The sequence below is a fragment of the Ranitomeya imitator genome, chromosome 4 (genome assembly GCF_032444005.1).
Source record: "Ranitomeya imitator isolate aRanImi1 chromosome 4, aRanImi1.pri, whole genome shotgun sequence".
Classification (NCBI taxonomy): Eukaryota; Metazoa; Chordata; class Amphibia; order Anura; family Dendrobatidae; genus Ranitomeya; species Ranitomeya imitator.
The window spans coordinates 480734358-480756430 of NC_091285.1; the positions used below are offsets into that span (position 1 = coordinate 480734358).

At 45.0% G+C, this 22073-nt stretch overlaps 1 protein-coding gene across 7 annotated transcripts in view; it reads right to left on the minus strand.

The window, feature by feature from the left end:
- The window catches only part of TCF12 (transcription factor 12), a 440208-nt gene that overhangs the window by 139323 nt on the left and 278812 nt on the right, over positions 1-22073 (minus strand). For all 7 annotated transcript variants that reach the window (XM_069765926.1, XM_069765930.1, XM_069765927.1 and 4 more), the window contains exon 6: positions 3912-3976. In XM_069765926.1, coding sequence (XP_069622027.1) covers positions 3912-3976 — 65 coding nt within the window. The remainder of the gene's footprint in view (positions 1-3911; positions 3977-22073) is intronic.

A 22073-nucleotide genomic window follows, 5' to 3' on the forward strand; every position in this document is an offset into this window, starting at 1 on the left:
AAGTAGACCCCCTAAGGAACTCATCTAGAGGTGTGGTGAGCACTTTGACCCACCAAGTGCTTCACAGAAGTTTATAATGCAGAACCGTAAAAATAAAAAATAATTTATGTGAAAAAAAAAATGATCTTTTCGCCCCCGATTTTTTATTTTCCCAATGGTAAAAGAAGAAATTGGAACCAAAAAGTTGTTGTACAATTTGTCCTGAGTACGCCGATACCCCATATGTGGGGGTAAACCACTGTTTGGGCGCATGGGAGAGCTCGGAAGGGAAGGAGCGCCGTTTGACTTTTCAATGCAAATTCACAGGAATTGAGATGAGACGCCATGTTGCGTTTGGAGAGCCACTGATGTGCCTAAATATTGAAACCCCCCACAAGTGACACCATTTTGGAAAGTAGACCCCCTAAGGAACTTATGTAGATGTGTGGTAAGCACTTTGACCCACCAAGAGCTTCACAGAAGTTTATAATGCAGAGCCGTAAAAATAAAACAATTTTTTTCCCACAAATATTATTTTTTAGCCCCCAGTTTTGTATTTTCCCAAGGGTAACAGGAGAAATTGGACCCCAAAATTTGTTGTCCAATTTGTCCTGAGTGCGCTGATGCCCCATATGTGGGGGAACCACCGTTTGGGCGCATGGGAGGGCTCGGAAGGGAAGGAGCGCCATTTGGAATGCAGACTTAGATGGAATGGTCTGCAGGCGTCACATTGCGTTTGCAGAGCCCCTAATGTACCTAAACAGTAGAAACCCCCCACAAGTGACCCCATATTGGAAACTAGACCCCCCCACGAACTTATCTAGATGTGTTGTGAGAACTTTGAGCCCCCAAGTGTTTCACTACAGTTTATAACGCAGAGCCGTGAAAATTAAAAAATCTTTTTTTTCCCACAAATATTATTTTTTAGCCCCCAGTTTTGTATTTTCCCAAGGGTAACAGGAGAAATTGGACCCCAAAAGTTGTTGTCCAATTTGTCCTGAGTACGCTGATACCCCATATGTTGGGGTAAACTCCTGTTTGGGCACACGGGAGAGCTCGGAAGGGAAGGAGCACTGTTTTACTTTTTCAACGCAGAATTGGCTGGAATTGAGATCGGACGCCATGTCGCGTTTGGAGAGCCCCTGATGTGTCTAAACAGTGGAAACCCCCCAATTATAACTGAAACCCTAATCCAAACACACCCCTAACCCTAATTCCAACGGTAACCCTAACCACACCTCTAACCCAGACACACCCCTAACCTTAATCCCAACCCTATTCCCAACCGCAAATGTAATCCAAACCCTAACTTTAGCCCCAACCCTAACTGTAGCCTTAACCCTAACTGTAGCCTTAACCCGAACTGTAGCCTTAACCCGAACTGTAGCCTTAACCCGAACTGTAGCCTTAACCCTAACTGTAGCCTTAACCCTAACTGTAGCCTTAACCCTAACTGTAGCCTTAACCCTAACTGTAGCCTTAACCCTAACTGTAGCCTTAACCCTAACTGTAGCCTTAACCCTAACTGTAGCCTTAACCCTAACTGTAGCCTTAACCCTAACTGTAGCCTTAACCCTAACTGTAGCCTTAACCCTAACTGTAGCCTTAACCCTAACTGTAGCCTTAACCCTAACTGTAGCCTTAACCCTAACTGTAGCCTTAACCCTAACTGTAGCCTTAACCCTAACTGTAGCCTTAACCCTAACTGTAGCCTTAACCCTAACTGTAGCCTTAACCCTAACTGTAGCCTTAACCCTAACTGTAGCCTTAACCCTAACTGTAGCCTTAACCCTAACTGTAGCCTTAACCCTAACTGTAGCCTTAACCCTAACTGTAGCCTTAACCCGAACTGTAGCCTTAACCCGAACTGTAGCCTTAACCCTAACTGTAGCCTTAACCCTAACTGTAGCCTTAACCCTAACTGTAGCCTTAACCCTAACTGTAGCCTTAACCCTAACTGTAGCCTTAACCCTAACTGTAGCCTTAACCCTAACTGTAGCCTTAACCCTAACTGTAGCCTTAACCCTAACTGTAGCCTTTACCCTAACTGTAGCCTTTACCCTAACTGTAGCCTTTACCCTAACTGTAGCCTTTACCCTAACTGTAGCCTTTACCCTAACTGTAGCCTTTACCCTAACTGTAGCCTTTACCCTAACAGTAGCCTTTACCCTAACAGTAGCCTTTACCCTAACTGTAGCCTTTACCCTAACTGTAGCCTTTACCCTAACTGTAGCCTTTACCCTAACTGTAGCCGTAACCCTAGCCCTAACCCTAACCATAACCCTAGCCCTAGCCCTAACCCTAGCCCTAATCCTAGCCCTAACCCTAGCCCTAACCCTAATGGGAAAATGGAAATAAATACATTTTTTAATTTTTTTTTATTTTTCCCTAACTAAGGGGGTAATGAAGGGGGGTTTGATTTACTTTTATAGCGGGTTTTTTAGCGGATTTTTAAGATTGGCAGCCGTCACTCACTGAAAGACGCTTTTTATTGCAAAAAATATTTTTTGCGTTACCACATTTTGAGAGCTATAATTTTTCCATATTTGAGTCCACAGAGTCATGCGAGGTCTTGTTTTTTGCGGGACGAGTTGACGTTTTTATTGGTAACACTTTCGGGCACGTGACATTTTTTGATCGCTTTTTATTCCGATTTTTGTGAGGCAGAATTAGCAAAAACCAGCTATTCATGAATTTTTTTTTGGGGGAGGCGTTTATACCGTTCCGCTTTTGGTAAAATTGATAAAGCAGTTTTATTCTTCGGGTCAGTACGATTACAGCGACACCTCATTTATATCATGTTTTGGCGCTTTTATACGATAAAAACTATTTTATAGAAAAAATAATTATTTTTGCATCGCTTTATTCTGAGGACTATAACTTTTTTATTTTTTTGCTGATGTTGCTGTATGGCGGCTCGTTTTTTCCGGGACAAGATGACGCTTTCAGCGGTACCATGGTTATTTATATCTGTCTTTTTGATCGCGTGTTATTCCCCTTTTTGTTCGGCGGTATGATAATAAAGCGTTTTTTGCCTCGTTTTTTTTTTCTTACGGTGTTTACTGAAGGGGTTAACTAGTGGGCCAGTTTTATAGGTCAGGTCGTTACGGACGCGGCGATACTAAATATATGTACTTTTATTGTTTTGTTTTTTTTATTTAGATAAAGAAATGTATTTATGGGAATAATATTTTTTTTTTTTCATTATTTAGGATTTTTTTCTTTTTATTTTTTTTACACACTTGTAAATTTTTTTTTTTAACTTTTTTACTTTGTCCCAGGGGGGGACAATACAGATTGGTGATCTGCCAGTTTGCAGAGCACTCTGACAGATCACCGATCTGTCAAACAGCGCTGCAGCGTTACCAAGTGCCTGCTGTGAGCAGGCACTTGGTAAGCCACCTCCCTCCCTGCAGGACCCGGATCCGCGGCCATCTTGGATCCGGGACTTGCTGCAAGGAGGAAGGTAGGAGCAGCTGACACCCCGTGAGCGCGGCCGATCGCCTATGACGTACTATTCCATCCTTGGGAAGTAAAGCCCACCCCACATGGACGGAATAGTACGTCTAATGGCAGAAAGGGGTTAATTTAAAACAAGCTCTGGAGGCAGATACTCAGGGCGATCAGGGTCAGGCTCATTGATCTTAACAGCTCATTTACATATTAAGAAATACATGGATTTATCTGTAACAAGGTATCAGATGGCAAATATACAGGTATCATTTTATTAAACCTTTTTATGCTTATATGCCCATATAGATGGCTTTGGAGGGTGGACCTTACCGACAGATTCCCTTTAAGCCCCAAAATTATGTACATATAAGAGGAATAAAATTACAAAACATCAAATTACGCAATCACAGAGGAAGTATGGACTATAAAATGTATTCTAAAAAAAAAATGCTCTGAAGTCTGGAAAACATCACGCTTACCTGACAACCAGGCACTGCTGAATCTCGGCCATATACTGGGAAAGTACCCCTTTCTGCGGTTTTGCCTAGAATAATAAAATATAAATAACTTATATCTGAATCTGTACTAAATAGAGCAGGCATAATGCTGAACAGAGAAACATTTTATTATATTATCACACATTCTTAATATACCTATATATATTGCTCCAAAAAATAAAAGGAGCACTTAAACAACAGACTAGAACGTCAAGTAAATTAAACTTCTGTAAAATAAAACTGTCCACTTAGGAACAAACACTGTTTGACAATCAATTTCACATGCTGTTGTGCAAATGGAATAGATAACACATGGAAATTATTGGCAATTATCAAGACACACTTAATAAAGGAGATGGTCCTGCAGGTGGGGACCACAGACCACATCTCAGTACCAATGCTTTGTGGCTGATGTTTTGGTCCCTTTTGAATGTTGGTTGTGCTTTCACACTCGTGGTAGCATGAGACGGACTCTACAACCCACACAAGTGGCTCAGGTAGTGCAGCTCATCCAGGATGGCGCATCAATGTGATCTGTGGCAAGAAGGTTTGCTGTGTCTGTCAGCATAGTGTCCAAAGGCTGGAGGCGCTATCAGGAGAAAGGCCAGTACACCAGCAGACGTGGAGGGGGCCGTAGGAGGGCAACAACCCAGCAGCAGGACCGCTACCCCAGCCTCTGTGCAAGGAGGAGCACTGCCAGAACTCTGCAAATGACCTCCCGAAGGCCACAAATGTGCATGTGTCTGCACAAACGGTTAGAAACAGACTCCATGAGGAAGGTCTGAGTGCCCGACCTCCACAGATGGGGGTTGTGCTCACAGCCCAACACCGTGCAGGATGCTTGGCATATGCCACAGAACACCAGGATTGGCAAATTCACCACTGACGCCCTGTGCTCTTCACAGATGAAAGTAGGTTCACACTGAGCACATGTGACAGACGTGGGAGCCTGCAGACGCCACAGAGAGCGATCTGCTGGCTGCACCATCCTTCAGCATGACCGGTTTGGCAGTGGGTCAGTAATGGTGTGGGGTGGCCCTTTTTTGGGAGGGTCGCACAGCCCTCCACGTGCTCGCCAGAGGTAGCCTGACTGCCATTAGGTACCGAGATGAGATCCTCAGACCCCTTGTGAGACCATATGCTGCTGCGGTTGGCTCTGGGTTCCTCCTAATGCAGGAAAATGCTAGACCTCATGTGGCTGGAGTGTGTCAGCAGTTCCTGCAAGATGAAGGCATTGAAGCTATGGACTGGCCCGCCCGTTCCCCAGACCTGAATCCGATTGAACCCATCTGGGACATCATGTCTTGCACCATCCACCAACGTCACCTGGTGGATGCTTTAGTCCAGGTCTGGGAGGAGATCCCTCAGGAGACCATCCATGTGACCACGACGTCATCACAGGTCCTGCACGACAAGGACCTGCCATGACGTCACGGTCAAGTGATCGAACTACAACTGACCCTCGGAAGGGGAGTATGTTTTTTTTTAACCTGTGACATACGTGGATGGGCAATATACTACGTAGCTGGGCAATATACTACGTGACTGGGCAATATACTACGTGGCTGGGCAATATGCTCTGTGCTGTATACTACGTCACTGGGCAATATACTACGTGGCTGGGCAATATACTACGTCGCTGGGCAATATACTACGTGACTGGGCAATATACTACGTGGCTGGGCAATATACTACGTGGCTGGGCAATATACTACGTGGCTGGGCAATATACTACGTGACTGGGCAATATACTACACGGGCTGTGCAATATACTACGTGTCTGTGCTGTATACTACGTCACTGGGCAATATACTACGTAACTGGGCAATATACTACGTAACTGGGCAATATACTATGTGACTGGGCAATATACTACATGGCTCTGTGCTGTATACTACGTTGCTGGGCAATATACTATGTGGCTGGGCAATATAGTAGGTGGCTGGGCAATATACTACGTGGCTGGGCAATATACTACGTGACTGGGCAATATACTACACGGGCTGTGCAATATACTACGTGTCTGTGCTGTATACTACGTCACTGGGCAATATACTACGTAACTGGGCAATATACTACGTAACTGGGCAATATACTATGTGACTGGGCAATATACTACATGGCTCTGTGCTGTATACTACGTTGCTGGGCAATATACTATGTGGCTGGGCAATATAGTAGGTGGCTGGGCAATATACTACGTGGCTGGGCAATATACTACGTGACTGGGCAATATACTACACGGGCTGTGCAATATACTACGTGTCTGTGCTGTATACTACGTCACTGGGCAATATACTACGTAACTGGGCAATATACTACGTAACTGGGCAATATACTATGTGACTGGGCAATATACTACATGACTCTGTGCTGTATACTACGTTGCTGGGCAATATACTATGTGGCTGGGCAATATAGTAGGTGGCTGGGCAATATACTACGTGGCTGGGCAATATACTACGTGGACATGCATATTCTAGAATACCCGATGCGTTAGAACCGGGCCACCATCTATAGCAGATAAAAGGCCTGGAGTTGATTTGAGGTGTGGTGCTTGCATTTGGAAGGTTTTGCTGTGAAGTAAACATGCGGTCAAAGGAGCTCTCCATGCAGGTGAAATAAGCCATCCTTAAGCTGCAAAAACAGAAAAAACCCATCCGAGAAATTGCTACAATATTAGGAGTGGCAAAATCTACAGTTTGGTACATCCTGAGAAAGAAAGAAAACACTGGTGAACTCATCAATGCAAAAAAAACCTGGGCGCCCATGGAAGACAACAGTGGTGGATGATCGCACAATAATCTCCATGGTGAAGAGAAACCTCTTCACAACAGCCAACCAAGTGAACAACACTCTCCAGGAGGTCGGCGTATCGATATCCAAATCTACCATAAAGAGAAGACTGCATGAAAGTAAATACAGAGGGTTCACTGCACGGTGCAAGCCACTCATAAGCATCAAGAATGAAAAGGCTAGACTGGACTTTGCTAAAAAAAAAAAAACATCCAAAAAAGCCAGCACAGTTCTGAAATAACATTCTTTGGACAGATGAAATCAAGATCAACCTCTACCAGAACGATGGAAAGAGAAAAGTATGGTGAAGGCGAGGTACAGCTCATGATCCAAAGCATACCACACCATCTGTGAAACATGGTGGAGGCAGTGTGATGGCTTGGACATGCATGGCTGCCAGTGGCACTGGGTCACTAGTATTTATTGATGATGTGACACAGGACAGAAGCAGCTGAATGAATTCTGAGGTATTCAGAGCCATACTGTGTGCTCAGATCCAGCCAAATGCAGCAAACTGATTGGTCGTCGTTTCATACTACAGATGGACAATGACCCAAAACATAAAGCCAAAGCAACACAGGAGTTTATTACAGCAAAGAACTGGAATATTCTTGAATGGCCAAGTCAGTCACCTGATCTCAACCCAATTGAGCATGCATTTCACTTGTTAAAGGGAAGGTGCCACCAGTTTTCTTGCATTTTGTTTTTTTGTGAAATTAAGCTTAAAATAGTAATTAAAATGTATTAATGCAATGTTTGCACTATTTGCAAACATTTCTATATGAAAAATATTATATATTTTTCTACAAATATACATATTTACCACTAGGGGGAGCATTTTCCGTTTTAGACCTCAAGCAGCTATAGTAAGATTTAGCAGCTCTGCCCCAGGGATATTAGACCACCCAAAAGGGGAGGGAAATGGTGATGTCAGCAGTTACTGCTCCAACAGTAAGAATGAAGAGCAGCATCACAGGGCAGCGCCATTTTGTGTGTGACTGCCCTGTGAGCTGCTATCACCAGCAGTTACTGCATCAGAGTCAGAGCTTGTTTACAGAGGAGCAGAACACAGCGGGCTCAGCAGCATCTGGACCCAAGAAGAGTGAAGACATGTGGTGTGCATGGAGCAGCATTAGGAGCTGTGTGGGAGCTCCAGCTCTGCAGTGAATAGCCAGGCATTATGGAGGGAGGGGAGAGATGCATTGTATGGCTAAGGCCGGGGTCACACTAGACCGCAATACGGACGAGTGCAATGCGATAAAAAAAATCGCATAGCACTCGTCCCAATGTTAACCTATGGGGCAGCTCCCATCATCCGATATTCTCTCGGCCGTATTCAGGATCCGAGTGAAATTGCTGCATGCTGCGATTGTCAGCGTTTCTCGGCCGAGAATCGCCAATGAAAGTCTATGGGGGCGAGAAAAAATAGCACAGCACACGGACCATCAGTGTGACGTGAGAGAAATTCTCAGGCATTGGGCAGGTGACAGGAAAGGCTCAGCCATTATTTGCTCATTTTGCAAGTGTGTGAGAAAATCTCACCATACGGATGCCAAACGGATCATTGGATGCGAGAAAATCGCATCCTCGCACTGCACACGGATCACTGTTTGGGTAACATTTGTGCGATTCTCGTCCGTCAAAAACGGACCTTTTTTTATACGTTGTGTGTGTCCCCGGCCTAAGAGTGACTGATGGGAGAGAAAGAGGCGTGAAGTATGATGAGTGAGACACATAAGGAGTGTGATGGGGAGATACACCTTGAGGCTGTGTGCACACGTTCAGGATTTTTCGCATTTTTTTTGCGTTTGTTCGCTATAAAAATGTGATAAAAACAATTTAAAAATGCATACATCATTTATAATGCATTCCGCATTTTTTGTGCATATGTTGCATTTTTTCTGGGGGAAAAACGCATCGCAGTAAAAAACGCAACATGTTCTGCGCATGTCGTGTCTCCTCCTTTGATGTGGGCTCTGGCGGTGAGCCCACATCAAAGTCACGACATGTCGGCTGTTTTGTACAGCTGACATGTGCGCGCAATAGCGGCAGGTGAAATCGCAATTCACCCGCCGCTATTAACCTGTTAAATGCCGCTGTCAAATGCTGACAGCGGCATTTAACTACCGCTTCCAGCCGCGCGGCCAGAAATGAGCGTATCGTCCACCCCCGTCACATGATCAGGGGTTGGCGATGCATCAGGATGGTCACCATAGAGGTCCTTGAGACCTCTATAGTTACTGATGCCGGCCTGCTGTGAGCGCCACCCTGTGGTCGGCACTCATAGCAAGCCTGTAATTCAGCTACGGAGCAGCAATCTGATGATCGCTGCTATGTAGCTGAGCCGATCGAGTTGTGCCAGCTTCTAGTTTCCCATGGAGGCTATTGAAGCATGGCAAATGTAAAAAAAAATGTTTTTAAAAATATGAAAAAAAAAAATAAAGTTTAAATCACCCCCCTTTTGCCCCATCAAAAATAAAACAATAAAAAAATCAAACCTACACATATTTAGTATCGCCGCGTTCAGAATCGCCCAATCTGTCAAAAAAAAACATGACTGACATGTGCCCGCAATAGCGGCGGGTGAGATCGCGATTCAACCGTTCCTCTGTATGTGTTTTCCGTCCGGCGGAAACAGCTGTTTTGACGGATCCTGCAAAAAACGGATGAAACGTGTGGCCATCCGGCGCTAATACAACTCAATGAGAAAATAACGGATCCGGCGAAAAAAAAACTTATCTGGCAGAAAAAAAAGTAAATTGTGGAAAAAAAAACGGATCTGGCGGAAAAAAACGGATTAGGCGGGAAAAAAAGGATCCGATGGAAAAAAAAACTGATCTGGCAGAAAAAAAAGAAATTGTGGGAGAAAACGGATAAGGCGGAAAAAAACGGATAAGGCGGAAAAAAAATGGATCTGGCGGGAAAAAACGGATCCGGCGAAAAAAACTGATCTGGCAGAAAAAAAGGAACTTGTGGAAAAAAAACGGATCCGGCGGAAAAAAAACGGATCAGGCGGGAAAAAAAGGATCCGATGGAAAAAAACTGATCTGGCAGAGAAAAGAAAATTGTGGGAAAAAAACGGATCTGGCGGGAAAAAATGGATCAGGCGGGAAAAAAAAGGATCCGATGGAAAAAAAACTGATCTGACAGAAAAAAAAGGAAATTGTGGAAAAAAACGGATCAGGCGGGAAAAAAAAGGATCCGATGGAAAAAAAACCTGATCTGGCAGAAAAAAAAGGAAATTGTGGAAAAAAACGGATCCGGCGGGAAAAAACGGATCCGGCGGGAATTAACGGATCCAGCAGGAAAAAACGGATCTGGCGGAAAAAAACGGATCCGGCGGGAAAAAATGGATCCGGTGGAAAAAACGGATCTGGCGGAAAAAAACGGATTCTGCAAATGTGCTCGCAGGATGCGTTTTTTTCCCATAAACTTGTATTAGCGACAGATCGTGACGGATGGCCACACGTCGCGTGGTCGCGTCCGTCGTGCAACGGATCCGTCGTGTTTTGGCGGACCGTCGGCACGAAAAAACGTTCAAGTGAACTTTTTTTGTCCAGCGCGTCCGCCATTTTCTACCGCGCATGCGCTGCCAAAACTCCGCCCCCTCCTTCCAGACTTCAGAATGGGCAGTGGATGTGTTGAAAAACTGCATCCGCTGCCCACGTCGGGCACAAATTTCACAACGTGCGTTGGTACGTCGGCCCGACGCATAGCGACGGACTCGTACCGACGCAAGTGTGAAAGAGGCCTTTATGAGGGTTGAATTTAAAAAAAAACAAAATAAAACGCGTGGGCGCCCGTGCAATTTTCTGCGCCAGAGGGGGAAAGCCAACGGCCGTGGGCCAATATCTGTAGCCTGCTATGAATATCAGCCCGCAGCTGTCTGTATAGCCTTTACTGGCTATTAAAATAGGGGGACCCCCCCAAAAAAAATTGCGTGGGGTCCCCCTATATTTTATAGCCAGAAAGGCTACGCAGACAGCTGCAGGCTGATATTCATAGCCTAGAGAGGAGCCATGGATATTGCCCCCCCCCCCCCCCCCCCAGGCTACAAATACCAGTCCGCAGCCGCCCCAGAAATGGCGCATCTGTAAGATGCGCCAATTCCGGCACTTAGCCCCTCTCTTCCCACTCCCGTGTAGTGGTGGGATATGGGGTAATGAAGGGTTAATGTCACCTTGCTATTGTAAGGTGACATTAAGCCGGGTTAATAACGGAGAGGCGTCGACGCCTATCCGTTATTAATCCAATAGTAAGAAAGGGTTAAAAAAAAACACGCACACATTAGGAAAAAAGTATTTTAATATTCTTCATTTCACCATACTTACCATACTTCAGCGCCTGCAAAAAACGTAAAATAATAAACCGTATACTACCTGTCCGCCGTAGTCCAATTAATATCGAGTGTTCCACGACGATCTCCCCTATAGAACAGTGACATCGGGTGATGTCACTGCTCTATAGAACCCTCAGTGACACACTGACAGGAGACCATGGCTCCTCCAGTGCATCACTGAGAGGTTACCTTAGGACAAGGTCTCACTTTATGGCAATTGCTGCCTGGGAAAATTTCTCATACAGCAATGGCATAAAGTGAGACTAGGGACTTTTTTTTTTTACAGTGGCGGAGGAATACAGTGGTGGAAGGATACCTTCCTGCTGTCATTGTGTTCCTGGAGCCCCTAGAGAGCAGTCGCATTATCTGATGCTGCTGCTCTCCACGGGAGATCGCCGTGGGACACTCGTGGATTTCTGCGGACAGGGAGTATATTGGTTGTTTGTTTTTTTAATATTTTTTTTTACAGATGACACTGGCTTCGGGGAACAAAGTGACAAGTAATGGTGAGTATGAAATCTATGTTTAATGTACTGTATGTCTATATGTATGTAATGTATGAATGTATTGTATGTAGCATGTATGTAGCATGTATGTGGCATGTATGAATGGAGTATTTTTTTTTTTCATTCAACACATTAGCCGGATGATGGGACTATTACTGTCCCATAATTGGCTAATGTGTCAATCACTGTCATTGTAGCAGGCATCGTCCGATGGGACTTGTAGTCCCATCGGACGATGCTTGCATACACGCATAGAGCCCCCCCCACGCCGCACAGAGACCCCCCACTCCGCAGAGACCCCCCCACGCCGCACAGAGACCCCCCCACTCCGCACAGAGACCCCCCCACTCCGCACAGAGACCCCCCCACTCCGCACAGAGACCCCCCACGCCGCACAGAGACCCCTCCACGCCGCACAGAGACCTCCCCACGCCGCACAGAGATCCCCCCACGCCGCACAGAGACCCCCCCACGCCGCACAGAGATCCCCCCACGCCGCACAGAGATCCCCCCACGCCGCACAGAGATCCCCCCATGCCGCAGAGATCCCTCCACGCCGCACAGAGACCCCCCACGCCGCACAGAGACCCCCCCACGCCGCACAGAGACCTCCCCACGCCGCACAGAGACCCCCCCACGCCGCACAGAGACCTCCCCACGCCACACAGAGACCCCCCCACGCCGCACAGAGACCCCCCCACGCCGCACAGAGACCCCCCCACGCCACACAGAGACCCCCCCACGCCGCACAGAGACCCCCCACGCCGCACAGAGACCCCCCCACGCCGCACATAGACCCCAACACGCCGCACAGAGAGGGAGAGCGACACAGGGGGAGAGTGCAGTTTACCGGAGATCACTGGGACTCTGTGCAAGTGGGGAGGTGGAGACAGAGCAGAGGGAAGCACACAGGGCAGTGTGTGAGAGCAGAGGATGTCTGCCCAGGACCTGCAGTGCCTGGAGCACAGAGGAGAAGTGAGGGCTTCTTCTCTCCTGTGATAGAGAGCAAGTGGAGCTCGGCAGATAGCACAGGGCTATAATAAAATGGCAGCTAGTCACACCTACAGCAGTGAGTTGTGCAGCCCACAGAGGCGTGCCCAGCTCACTGCTAATGCTGCTGCAATGTTACAGATAGGGTCCGAGCCGGTCTATTATCTCCTATGTCCATGGGGTGCCGTAATCTGACACTGATAGTGACGTGCTACTGCTGCAAAACCAAGATGTCAGCCCCCAGTGCATTCTTTCTACTCATATAACACACGGAATCTGTTTTACATGCATTCAAATCTGGGTTATAACAGCATGTTATGCTACATTACATTGATTAATTAATGATCTACAAACGCGGTACCTTCCCTTTAAAGACTAAACTTCAGACAGAAAGGCCCACAAACAAACAGCAACTGAAAACCACCGCAGTGAAGGCCTGGCAGAGCATCAAAAAGGAGGAAACACAGCATCTGGTGATGTCCATGAGATCAAGACTTCAGGCAGTCATTGCCAACAAAGGGTTTTCAACCAAGTACTAGAAATGAACATTTTATTTAAAACTATTTAATCTGTCCAATTACTTTTCGTCACTTTAAAAACAGGGTGGCACATGTTAAGGAGCTGAAACTCCTAAACCCTTCATCCAATTTTAATGTGGATACCCTCAAATGAAAGCTGAAAGTCTGAACTTCAACTGCATCTGAATTGTTTTGTTTAAAATTCATTGTGGCAATGTCTATAACCAAAATGAGAAAAATGTTGTCTCTGTCCAAATATATATGGACCTAACTGTATATATAAATAATTATATATATATATATATATATATATATATATATATACACACACACACACACACTGTCTTTGTAGCTGTTTTCTAGAGAGGCTGATGATAGACATTATGCAAGATTAAAACAGAAAATAATTTCTATCCTAAATTGGTAAAATATTAACCCCTTTCCGACATCGGACATAATAGTATGCCGATGTTGGACTCCTCCTGTTTGGTGTGGGCTCCGGGGCTGAGCCCGTACCTTTCCGGGCACATGACAACTGATCTATACAGATGACATGTTCCCGCGACAGCCATGGGTGGAATCGCGATCCATCCGCGGCTGTTAGCTAGTGTGAGGTAGTGACCCATTACAGCTAGGGGGCACGGTTTGTACTCTCCAGAATGCGCACGGAGGCGTAGTGAGGCCATGAGGGCGTATGGCAGTCACAGGTGTGGCTGTGATTAAAATGGTGAAGCAGTGACTGATTAAAAAGCCCTGTAGTAGAGGGGGAGGTGTGTCAGTGTTGAGCTTGGAAGCAGTCAGAGCATTTGTCTGCAGAGCTCTTTTTGTGTGGAGCAATATAGGGGAAAAAGGAACCAAAGGGACGGACACCCTGCGTCTTGGGCTGTCTAATGTTTACCCGGCTGCAATCCGGTCGCCCAAGGAAACTGGACAGAGGGAAGTCCGGCCTGTTTATTGACTGCAAACTAAAGCCGTTTACTGTGTATTTCTAATGGACTGTGTGAAATAACACAATAAAGGAACTTTTTGTTTGAACTTGATTGGGTCACTGCGGTTTCACTGCGTATGGTCATACCGCTGCATTACACTAGTTAAATGCCGCTGTAAATTTCTGACAGCGGCATTTAACTTGTGCTTACCAGAACCACTTCATAAATCCCACCCATCAGTGACCACGTCACATGATCGCGGGTCACCGATGGGTCGGCATGACAACCAGAGATCTCCAGCAGACCTCTATGGTTGTCATTGCCAAATTGCTATGAGCGCCACCCTGTGAGCATTTGTGCTATACACAGGCGATCTGATTTTCGCCTGTGTGCAGCAGAGGCGATCGAAAAAAAAACAAAACAAGGAACATTGATTAAAATACAGCATTGTGCTTCAAAATCGATCTGATTTCTTTCTCAGGCTGACAACTTGTAAAGGAAGCAGTAATTTTAATGACTTTTTGTTGCTTATGAAAAGATTTTATTAGTTGAGAAAAGTGAAATTAGAAAAACATCTAAACACAGCCCTTCACCTCTCCAAACAAACCTATTTCAACACCCTTATCACCTCACTATCTAATAACCCGAAACGTCTCTGACACTCTTCATTCCCTACTCAACCCAAGAGTGCAGGCCCCAACCACGGATCTCCGCACGGACGATCTGGCCAATTACTTCAAAGAAAAAAATGACTATATCCGACAGGAAATTATCTCCCAATCCCCTCATACCATGCCCTGTCCTCCCTCCCCCACTGCATCTCACTCACTCTCTGATTTTGAAACAGTCACAGAAGAAGTAGTCAGGCTCCTTGCATCTTCTCGCCCTACCACTTGCACCAGTGAACCCATTCCATCACATCTCCTCCAGTCCCTTCCCCTCGCTGTCACCACTCACCTAACAAAAATATTCAACCTCTCTCTCTCTCTCTCTTCCGGTATCTTTCCCTCCTTATTTAAGCATGCCATCATACATCCATTACTTAAAAAAAATCCCTCAACCAGAACAGCCCTGCTAACTATAGACCTGTCTCTAATCTTCCGTTCATCTCTAAACTCTTGGAACGCCTGGTCCACTCCCGTCTTATCCGCTATCTCTCGGATAATTCTCTTCTCGACACTCTACAATCTGGTTTCCACTCTTTACACTCTACTGAAACTGCCCTCACTAAAGTCTCTAATGATCTACTAACAGCTAAATCTAATGGACACTACTCCATGCTAATTCTCTTGGATCTCTCTGCCGCATTTGACACTGTGGATCACCAGCTCCTCCTCACTATGCTCAGCTCTATCGGCCTCAAGGACACCGTTCTCTCCTGGTTCTCCTCCTATCTCTCTGACCGCTCTTTCACTATATCTTTTGCTGACTCCACCTCCTCTCCTCTTCCCCTTACTGTTGGGGTTCCTCAAGGATCAGTTCTAGGCCCCCTCCTCTTTTCTTTGTATACTGCCCCTATTGGACAAACGACCAGTAGATTTGGTTTCCAGTACCATCTCTATGCTGATGACACCCAATTATACACCTCTACTCCTGATATAGGGCCTGACTTTTTAGTAAACACCAGTGATTATCTTACAGCTGTCTCTAACATCATGTCCTCCCTCTATCTGAAACTGAACCTGTCTAAAACTGAACTCCCTCTACTAACCTACCTATGCCTGACATTGCCATTTCCATGTGTGGTTCCGCCATTACTCCCCAGCAACATGCCCCTGTCTTGCGGTCATACTGGATTCCGAGCTTTCATTCACCCCCCACATCCGATCACTGGCTCGCTCTTGTTACCTGCACCTCCAAAAACATCTCTAGAATTCGACCTTTTCTTATTTTCAACTCTGCAAAAACGCTGTTTCTCTTATTCATTCGCGTCTGGAGTATTGTAATTCTCTACTAATCTGTCTCCCTCTTACCAAACTCTCCCCTCTCCAATCTATCTTGAATGCGGCAGCCAGGATCATATTCCGCACCCATCGTTATTCCATGGTTACCCATCCACTCCAGAATCCAGTACAAACTTTTTACCCTCACCCACAAAGCACTCCATGGCTCAGCACCACCCTACATCTCCTCCCTGGTCTCAGTCTACCACCCTACCCGTGCCTTCTGTTCTGCTAATGACCTGAGGTTAACATCCTCAATAATCAGAACCTCCCACTCCCGTTTCCAAGACTTTTCACGTGCTGCGCCAATTCTTTGGAATGCACTACCCAGGTTAATACGATTAATCCCCCCCAGTTTTAAGCGTGCCCTAAAAACGAATTTCTCCAGACTAGCCTACCGCCTCAACGCATTTACCTAACTATCCCTGTGTTGCCCATTCAAACTTTTTACCATAACCAGGTTCCTCGCATCATGTTCTCATACACTTAATGCATTTAATAGCCCACCGATTCATGCAGCATTACATGAACACCAGATTCTTACACTGTGGCTGGTCCGAACAACGAAAACATTTGTTATCATCCACCTTTCGTGTCTCCCTATTTCCTCATAGATTGTAAGCTTGTGAGCAGGCCCCTCATTCATCTTGGTATCTGTTTTGATCTATGTGTTTATTATTATGCTGTAATGTCTATTGTCTGTACAAGTCCCCTCTAATATGTAAAGAGCTGCGGGATATGTTGGCGCTATAGAAATAAAATTATTATTATTATTATTATTATTAATAAAACAGAATACAGATTAAAAACACATACTAGCTTTTATAGCTTCCTGGACCAGTAGCCATCACTATGATTAAAATGTGCCATATATTCTACAAAATAGTCTTCACACTAGTTGAAGCCTTCACTGGCTTGCCGTTGTAGTAAGAATACACAAAGTTCCGATCATACGACCGAAAAACATGCCACTATGCAGATTTACTTGAATCACAGCTCACTTTCACCAGTGTCAGCATTTCCATGCACACACAATGAGAAACAGCATTAGCCAAAGCATAGCAAAAACCACCCAAAATTCCAGAAGAAATAATTCTAAGGCTATGTTAACGGGCTGTATTTTTGCTGCGGTTTTTTTTTTCAGCAGGCAAAACATGCTCTCTTGCCAGTAAGGAAGCTACTTAAAAAAAGCAGGTTTTGCTGCATTATTTTAGGTACATTTGTCACTTGTGAATGCGGATACAGTTTAATGCCAAAAACGCTGCAACACCTGATACCTGCATTTTTGCACTTACTCATTCTAGGGGTGAAAAAAAACACTGCAAAAAAGATGAAAGCCGCGAAATGTTGCAGTTTTCAAAGACGCAGCAGTTTTCCATTTGAGACAGGGAAAAAAACCAATGTGTGTGCATGAGATTTCTCAAATCTCATAACTTTTGCTGGTACTGTAAACGCAGCTTTCAATTTGCATGAAAGAAACAGCAGTAATAACGCACCATGTGATCATAGCCTACAGGAGGCATCAGACAACAGGCTGAAGGAGAACATCTGGATGAAGAGATTAGAGATGTGTGTCAGGGACAGCAAGTTTATGAGCTGTTGTAAGGTTGTTATGTCACATACCAATGTACACTGATACGCTGCTCCTCAAAGCCACATGTGACCACCCATTCTAAGGGTCATGATACCCACGTGCCCACAGTAACTGTCTGCTGTGTGCCAAGTAGCTAGTTCCACTAAAAGGAGCAGTCACATGAGAAGATGATGAAGTTGTTTACATGTGGTTGTGTCCCAGAGCAGCGGCACAGAGCCAGATATGGCACATGATGGATACCACTGGGGCATGGTGAATCTTATTGTCTTTGTTTTGATGAAGAAAGAAGAACGGTCAGTTAAACTCTCCACCAATAGCACATTTAAGGTAAAAGGGGAATTAGGCATGTTACATTTCTCACTGGAATTACGGTAATAGTTGGGGGTCAGGAAGAATAGCTGTAAGGTGTATGGCGACCTCAATTCCAACAACTGTTGTCACAAGTCCATATTCAGATTTGTCAACATACAAATAAAAGTGACTATTTTCCACTCTGTACATATCTGGTAATATTTCCAGACACTGATCTTAGCACGTGTAGGAGTTACTACAATAATGCACTCTACCAATTTTTAATAGTCTATTCAGTTCGCCTAACCGTCACATTTAGCGACGCTGCAGCGATCTAGACAACGATGCCGATCGCTGCAGCGTCGCTGTGTGGTCGCTGGAGAGCTGTCACACAGACAGCTCTCCAGCGACCAACTATGCGAAGTCCCCGGGTAACCAGGGTAAACATCGGGTTACTAAGCGCAGGGCCGCGCTTAGTAACCCGATGTTTACCCTGGTTACCAGTGTAAATGTAAAAAACACAAACACTACATACTTACATTCCGGTGTCTGTTCCCCGGCGCTCTGCTTCCTGCACTGACTGTGAGCGCCGGCTTTACGGCGGCAGGGTCGGCGGGTGAGGGGGACAGAGGACTGTCGCATACTCGCCTGCTTCCGGCGCTCCTGGCTCTCTCCCTGCCTGTCCCACGGTCTTCGGTGCCGCAGCTGTTCCCCTGTTCAGCGATCACATGGTACCGCTCACTAAAGTTATGAATATGGACTCCACTCCCATAGGGGTGGAGCCGCATATTAATTTCTCTAATGAGCGGTAACGGTGACCGCTGACAGAGGAAGAGGCTGTGGCACCCGAAGACCAGCTGTCCGGGGGAAGGAGCCAGGGACGCCGGGAGCAGGTAATTATGTCATAGCTACCTGTCCGCGTTCCACCCGCCGGGCGCCGCTCCGCCTTCCGCGTCCTCTTGCAGTGACTGTTCAGGTCAGAGGGCGCGATGACGTATAGTGTGCGCGCCGCCCTCTGCCTGAACAGTCAGTGCGGAGAGACGCCGAGACGGGACGCTGAGGAGCTGCAAGCAAGAGAGGTGGGTATGTTGTTTTTTTTTTTATTGCAGCAGCAGCATTATATATTGCACAGATTTATATGGAGCATCTATGGGGCCATACTGAACGGTGCAGAGCATTCTATATGGGGCAGCTTTATGTGGAGCATCTATGGGGCCATACTGTACGGTACAGAGCATTCTATATGGCACAGCTTTCTATGGAGCATCTATGGGGCAATAATAGAACAGTGCAGAGCATTCTATATGGGGCAGCTTTGTATGGAGCATCTATGGGGCCATAATGAACGGTGCAGAGCATTCTATATGGCACAGCTATTTATGGAGCATCTATGGGACCATAATGAACAGTGCCGAGCATTATATATGGCACAGCTTTTTATGGAGCATCTATGGGGCCACAATGAACGGTGCAGAGCATTATAAATGGCACAGCTTTATGTGGAGCATCTATGGGGCCAAAATGAACGGTGCAGAGCATTCTATATGGCACAGCTTTATATGGAGCATCTTATGGGGCCATAATGAACGGTGCAGAGCATTATATATGGCACAGCTTTATATGGAGCATCTTATGGGGCCATAATGAACGGTGCAGAGCATTATATATGGCACAGCTTTATATGGAGCATCTTATGGGGCCATAATGAACGGTGCAGAGCATTACATATGGCACAGCTTTATGTGGAGCATCTATGGGCCATAATGAACAGTGAAGAGCATTCCATATGGCACAGCTTTATGTGGAGCATCTATGGGGCCATAATGAACGGTGCAGAGCATTACATATGGCACAGCTTTATGTGGAGCATCTATGGGCCATAATGAACAGTGCAGAGCATTCCATATGGCACAGCTTTATGTGGAGCATCTATGGGGCCATAATGAACGGTGCAGAGCATTATATGTGGCACAGCTTTATATGGAGCATCTATGGGGCCATAATGAACGGTATGGAGCATCTATTTTTATTTTTGAAATTCACCGGTAGCTGCTGCATTTTCCACCCTAGGCCTATACTCGACTCAAGTTTTCTCAGTTTTTTGTGGCAAAATTAGGGGGGGTCGGCTTATACTCGAGTAGATAGATAGATAGATAGATAGATATATATATATACACACAAACATACATTGTGTGCAGAATTATTAGGCAAGTTGTATTTTAATCGCACTTTTAATACATGTTGTCCTACTCCAAGCTGTTCAGGCTTGAGAGCCAACTACCAATTAAGTAAATCAGGAGATGTGCATCTCTGTAATGAGGAGGGGTGTTGTCTAATGACATCAAAACCCTATATAAGCTGTGCTTAACCCCTTAAGCCCCAAGGGTGGTTTGCACGCTAATGATTGGGCCAATTTTTACAATTCTGACCACTGTCCCTTTGTGAGGTTATAACTCTGGAACGCTTCAACGGATCCTGATGATTCTGACATTGTTTTCTAGTGACATATTGTACTTCATGATAGTGGTAAAATTTCTTCGATAACACTTGCGTTTATTTGTGAAAAAAATGGAAATTTGGTGAAAATGTTGAAAATTTTCGCAATTTTCCAACTTTGAATTTTTATGCCCTTAAATCACAGAGATATGTCACACAAAATACTTAATAAGTAACATTTCCCACATGTCTACTTTACATCAGCACACTTTTGGAACCAATTTTTTTTTGTTAGGGAGTTATAAGGGTTAAAAGTTGACCAGCAATTTCTCATTTTTACAACACCTTTTTTTAAAGGGACCACATCACATTTGAAGTCACTTTGAGGGGTCTATACTATAGAAAATACCCAAGTGTGACACCATTCTAAAAACTGCACCCCTCACGGTGCTCAAAACCACATTCAAGAAGTTTATTAACCCTTCAGGTGTTTCACAGGAATTTTTGGAATGTTTAAATAAAAATGAACATGTAACTTTTTTTCACACAAAATATACTTCAGCTCCAATTTGATTTATTTTCCCAAGGGTAACAGGAGAAATTGGACCCCAAAAGTTGTTGTGCGATTTGTCCTGAGTACGCTGATACCCCATATGTGGGGGTAAACCACTGTTTGGGCGCTTGGCAGAGCTCAGAAGGGAAGGAGCGCCGTTTGGAATGCAGACTTAGATGGATTGGTCAGCAGGCGTCACGTTGCATTTATGGAAACAGGAACACATGGGCTACTTGCACAGTGAACAAGTCTGTAGGATCATGTTCACACACCACCAAGAAACCTGAAGACACAAAAGAGAATAGTAAAACCAAAAACACTCAGTTTGACAAAATGTTGCAGTAATCCGCAAGTGCTAGTAAAAGATGTAAAAAACAGGGTATTTGGTTGATACGTTTTTTGCAAAAAATGTATACTAAGCTGCTCTACCAATCTTCACGGTATACCCTTATCAGAGCAGTCCTAACTAATGTATGCAATCCCTATCTGATGTATTTAAAAACCTGATCATCTGTATATAACCTGTGTGAACAGGGTTCAGAGAGGAAAAATCCATGTGTGCATACAGGGTAGAACAGCTATTGTGCAGATAGCCCAAGAGGAGTGGTGGAACTCCCCAGTCTTGTAGACACAAGAGAACAATTATGGAAACAGGAACACATGGGCTACTTGCACAGTGAACAAGTCTGTAGGATCATGTTCACACACCACCAAGAAACCTGAAGACACAAAAGAGAATAGTAAAACCAAAAACACTCAGTTTGACAAAATGTTGCAGTAATCTTTACTAGCACTTGCGGATTACTGCAAGAAAAAACACAGGTTATATACAGATGATCAGGTTTTTAAATACATCAGATAGGGATTGCATACATTAGTTAGGACTGCTCTGATAAGGGTATACCGTGAAGATTGGTAGAGCAGCTTAGTATACATTTTTTGCAAAAAACGTATCAACCAAATACCCTGTTTTTTACATCTTTTACTAGCACTTGCGGATTACTGCAACATTTTGTCAAACTGAGTGTTTTTGGTTTTACTATTCTCTTTTGTGTCTTCAGGTCACGTTGCATTTGCAGAGCCCCTGATGTAATTAAACAGTAGAAACCCCGAGTGACCCCATATTGGAAAGTAGACCCCCCAAGGAACTTATCTAGGTGTGTTGTGAGAATTTTGAACCTCCAAGTGTTTCACTACAGTTTATAAAACAGCCATGAAGATAAAAAAATCATTTATTTCCCCACAAAAA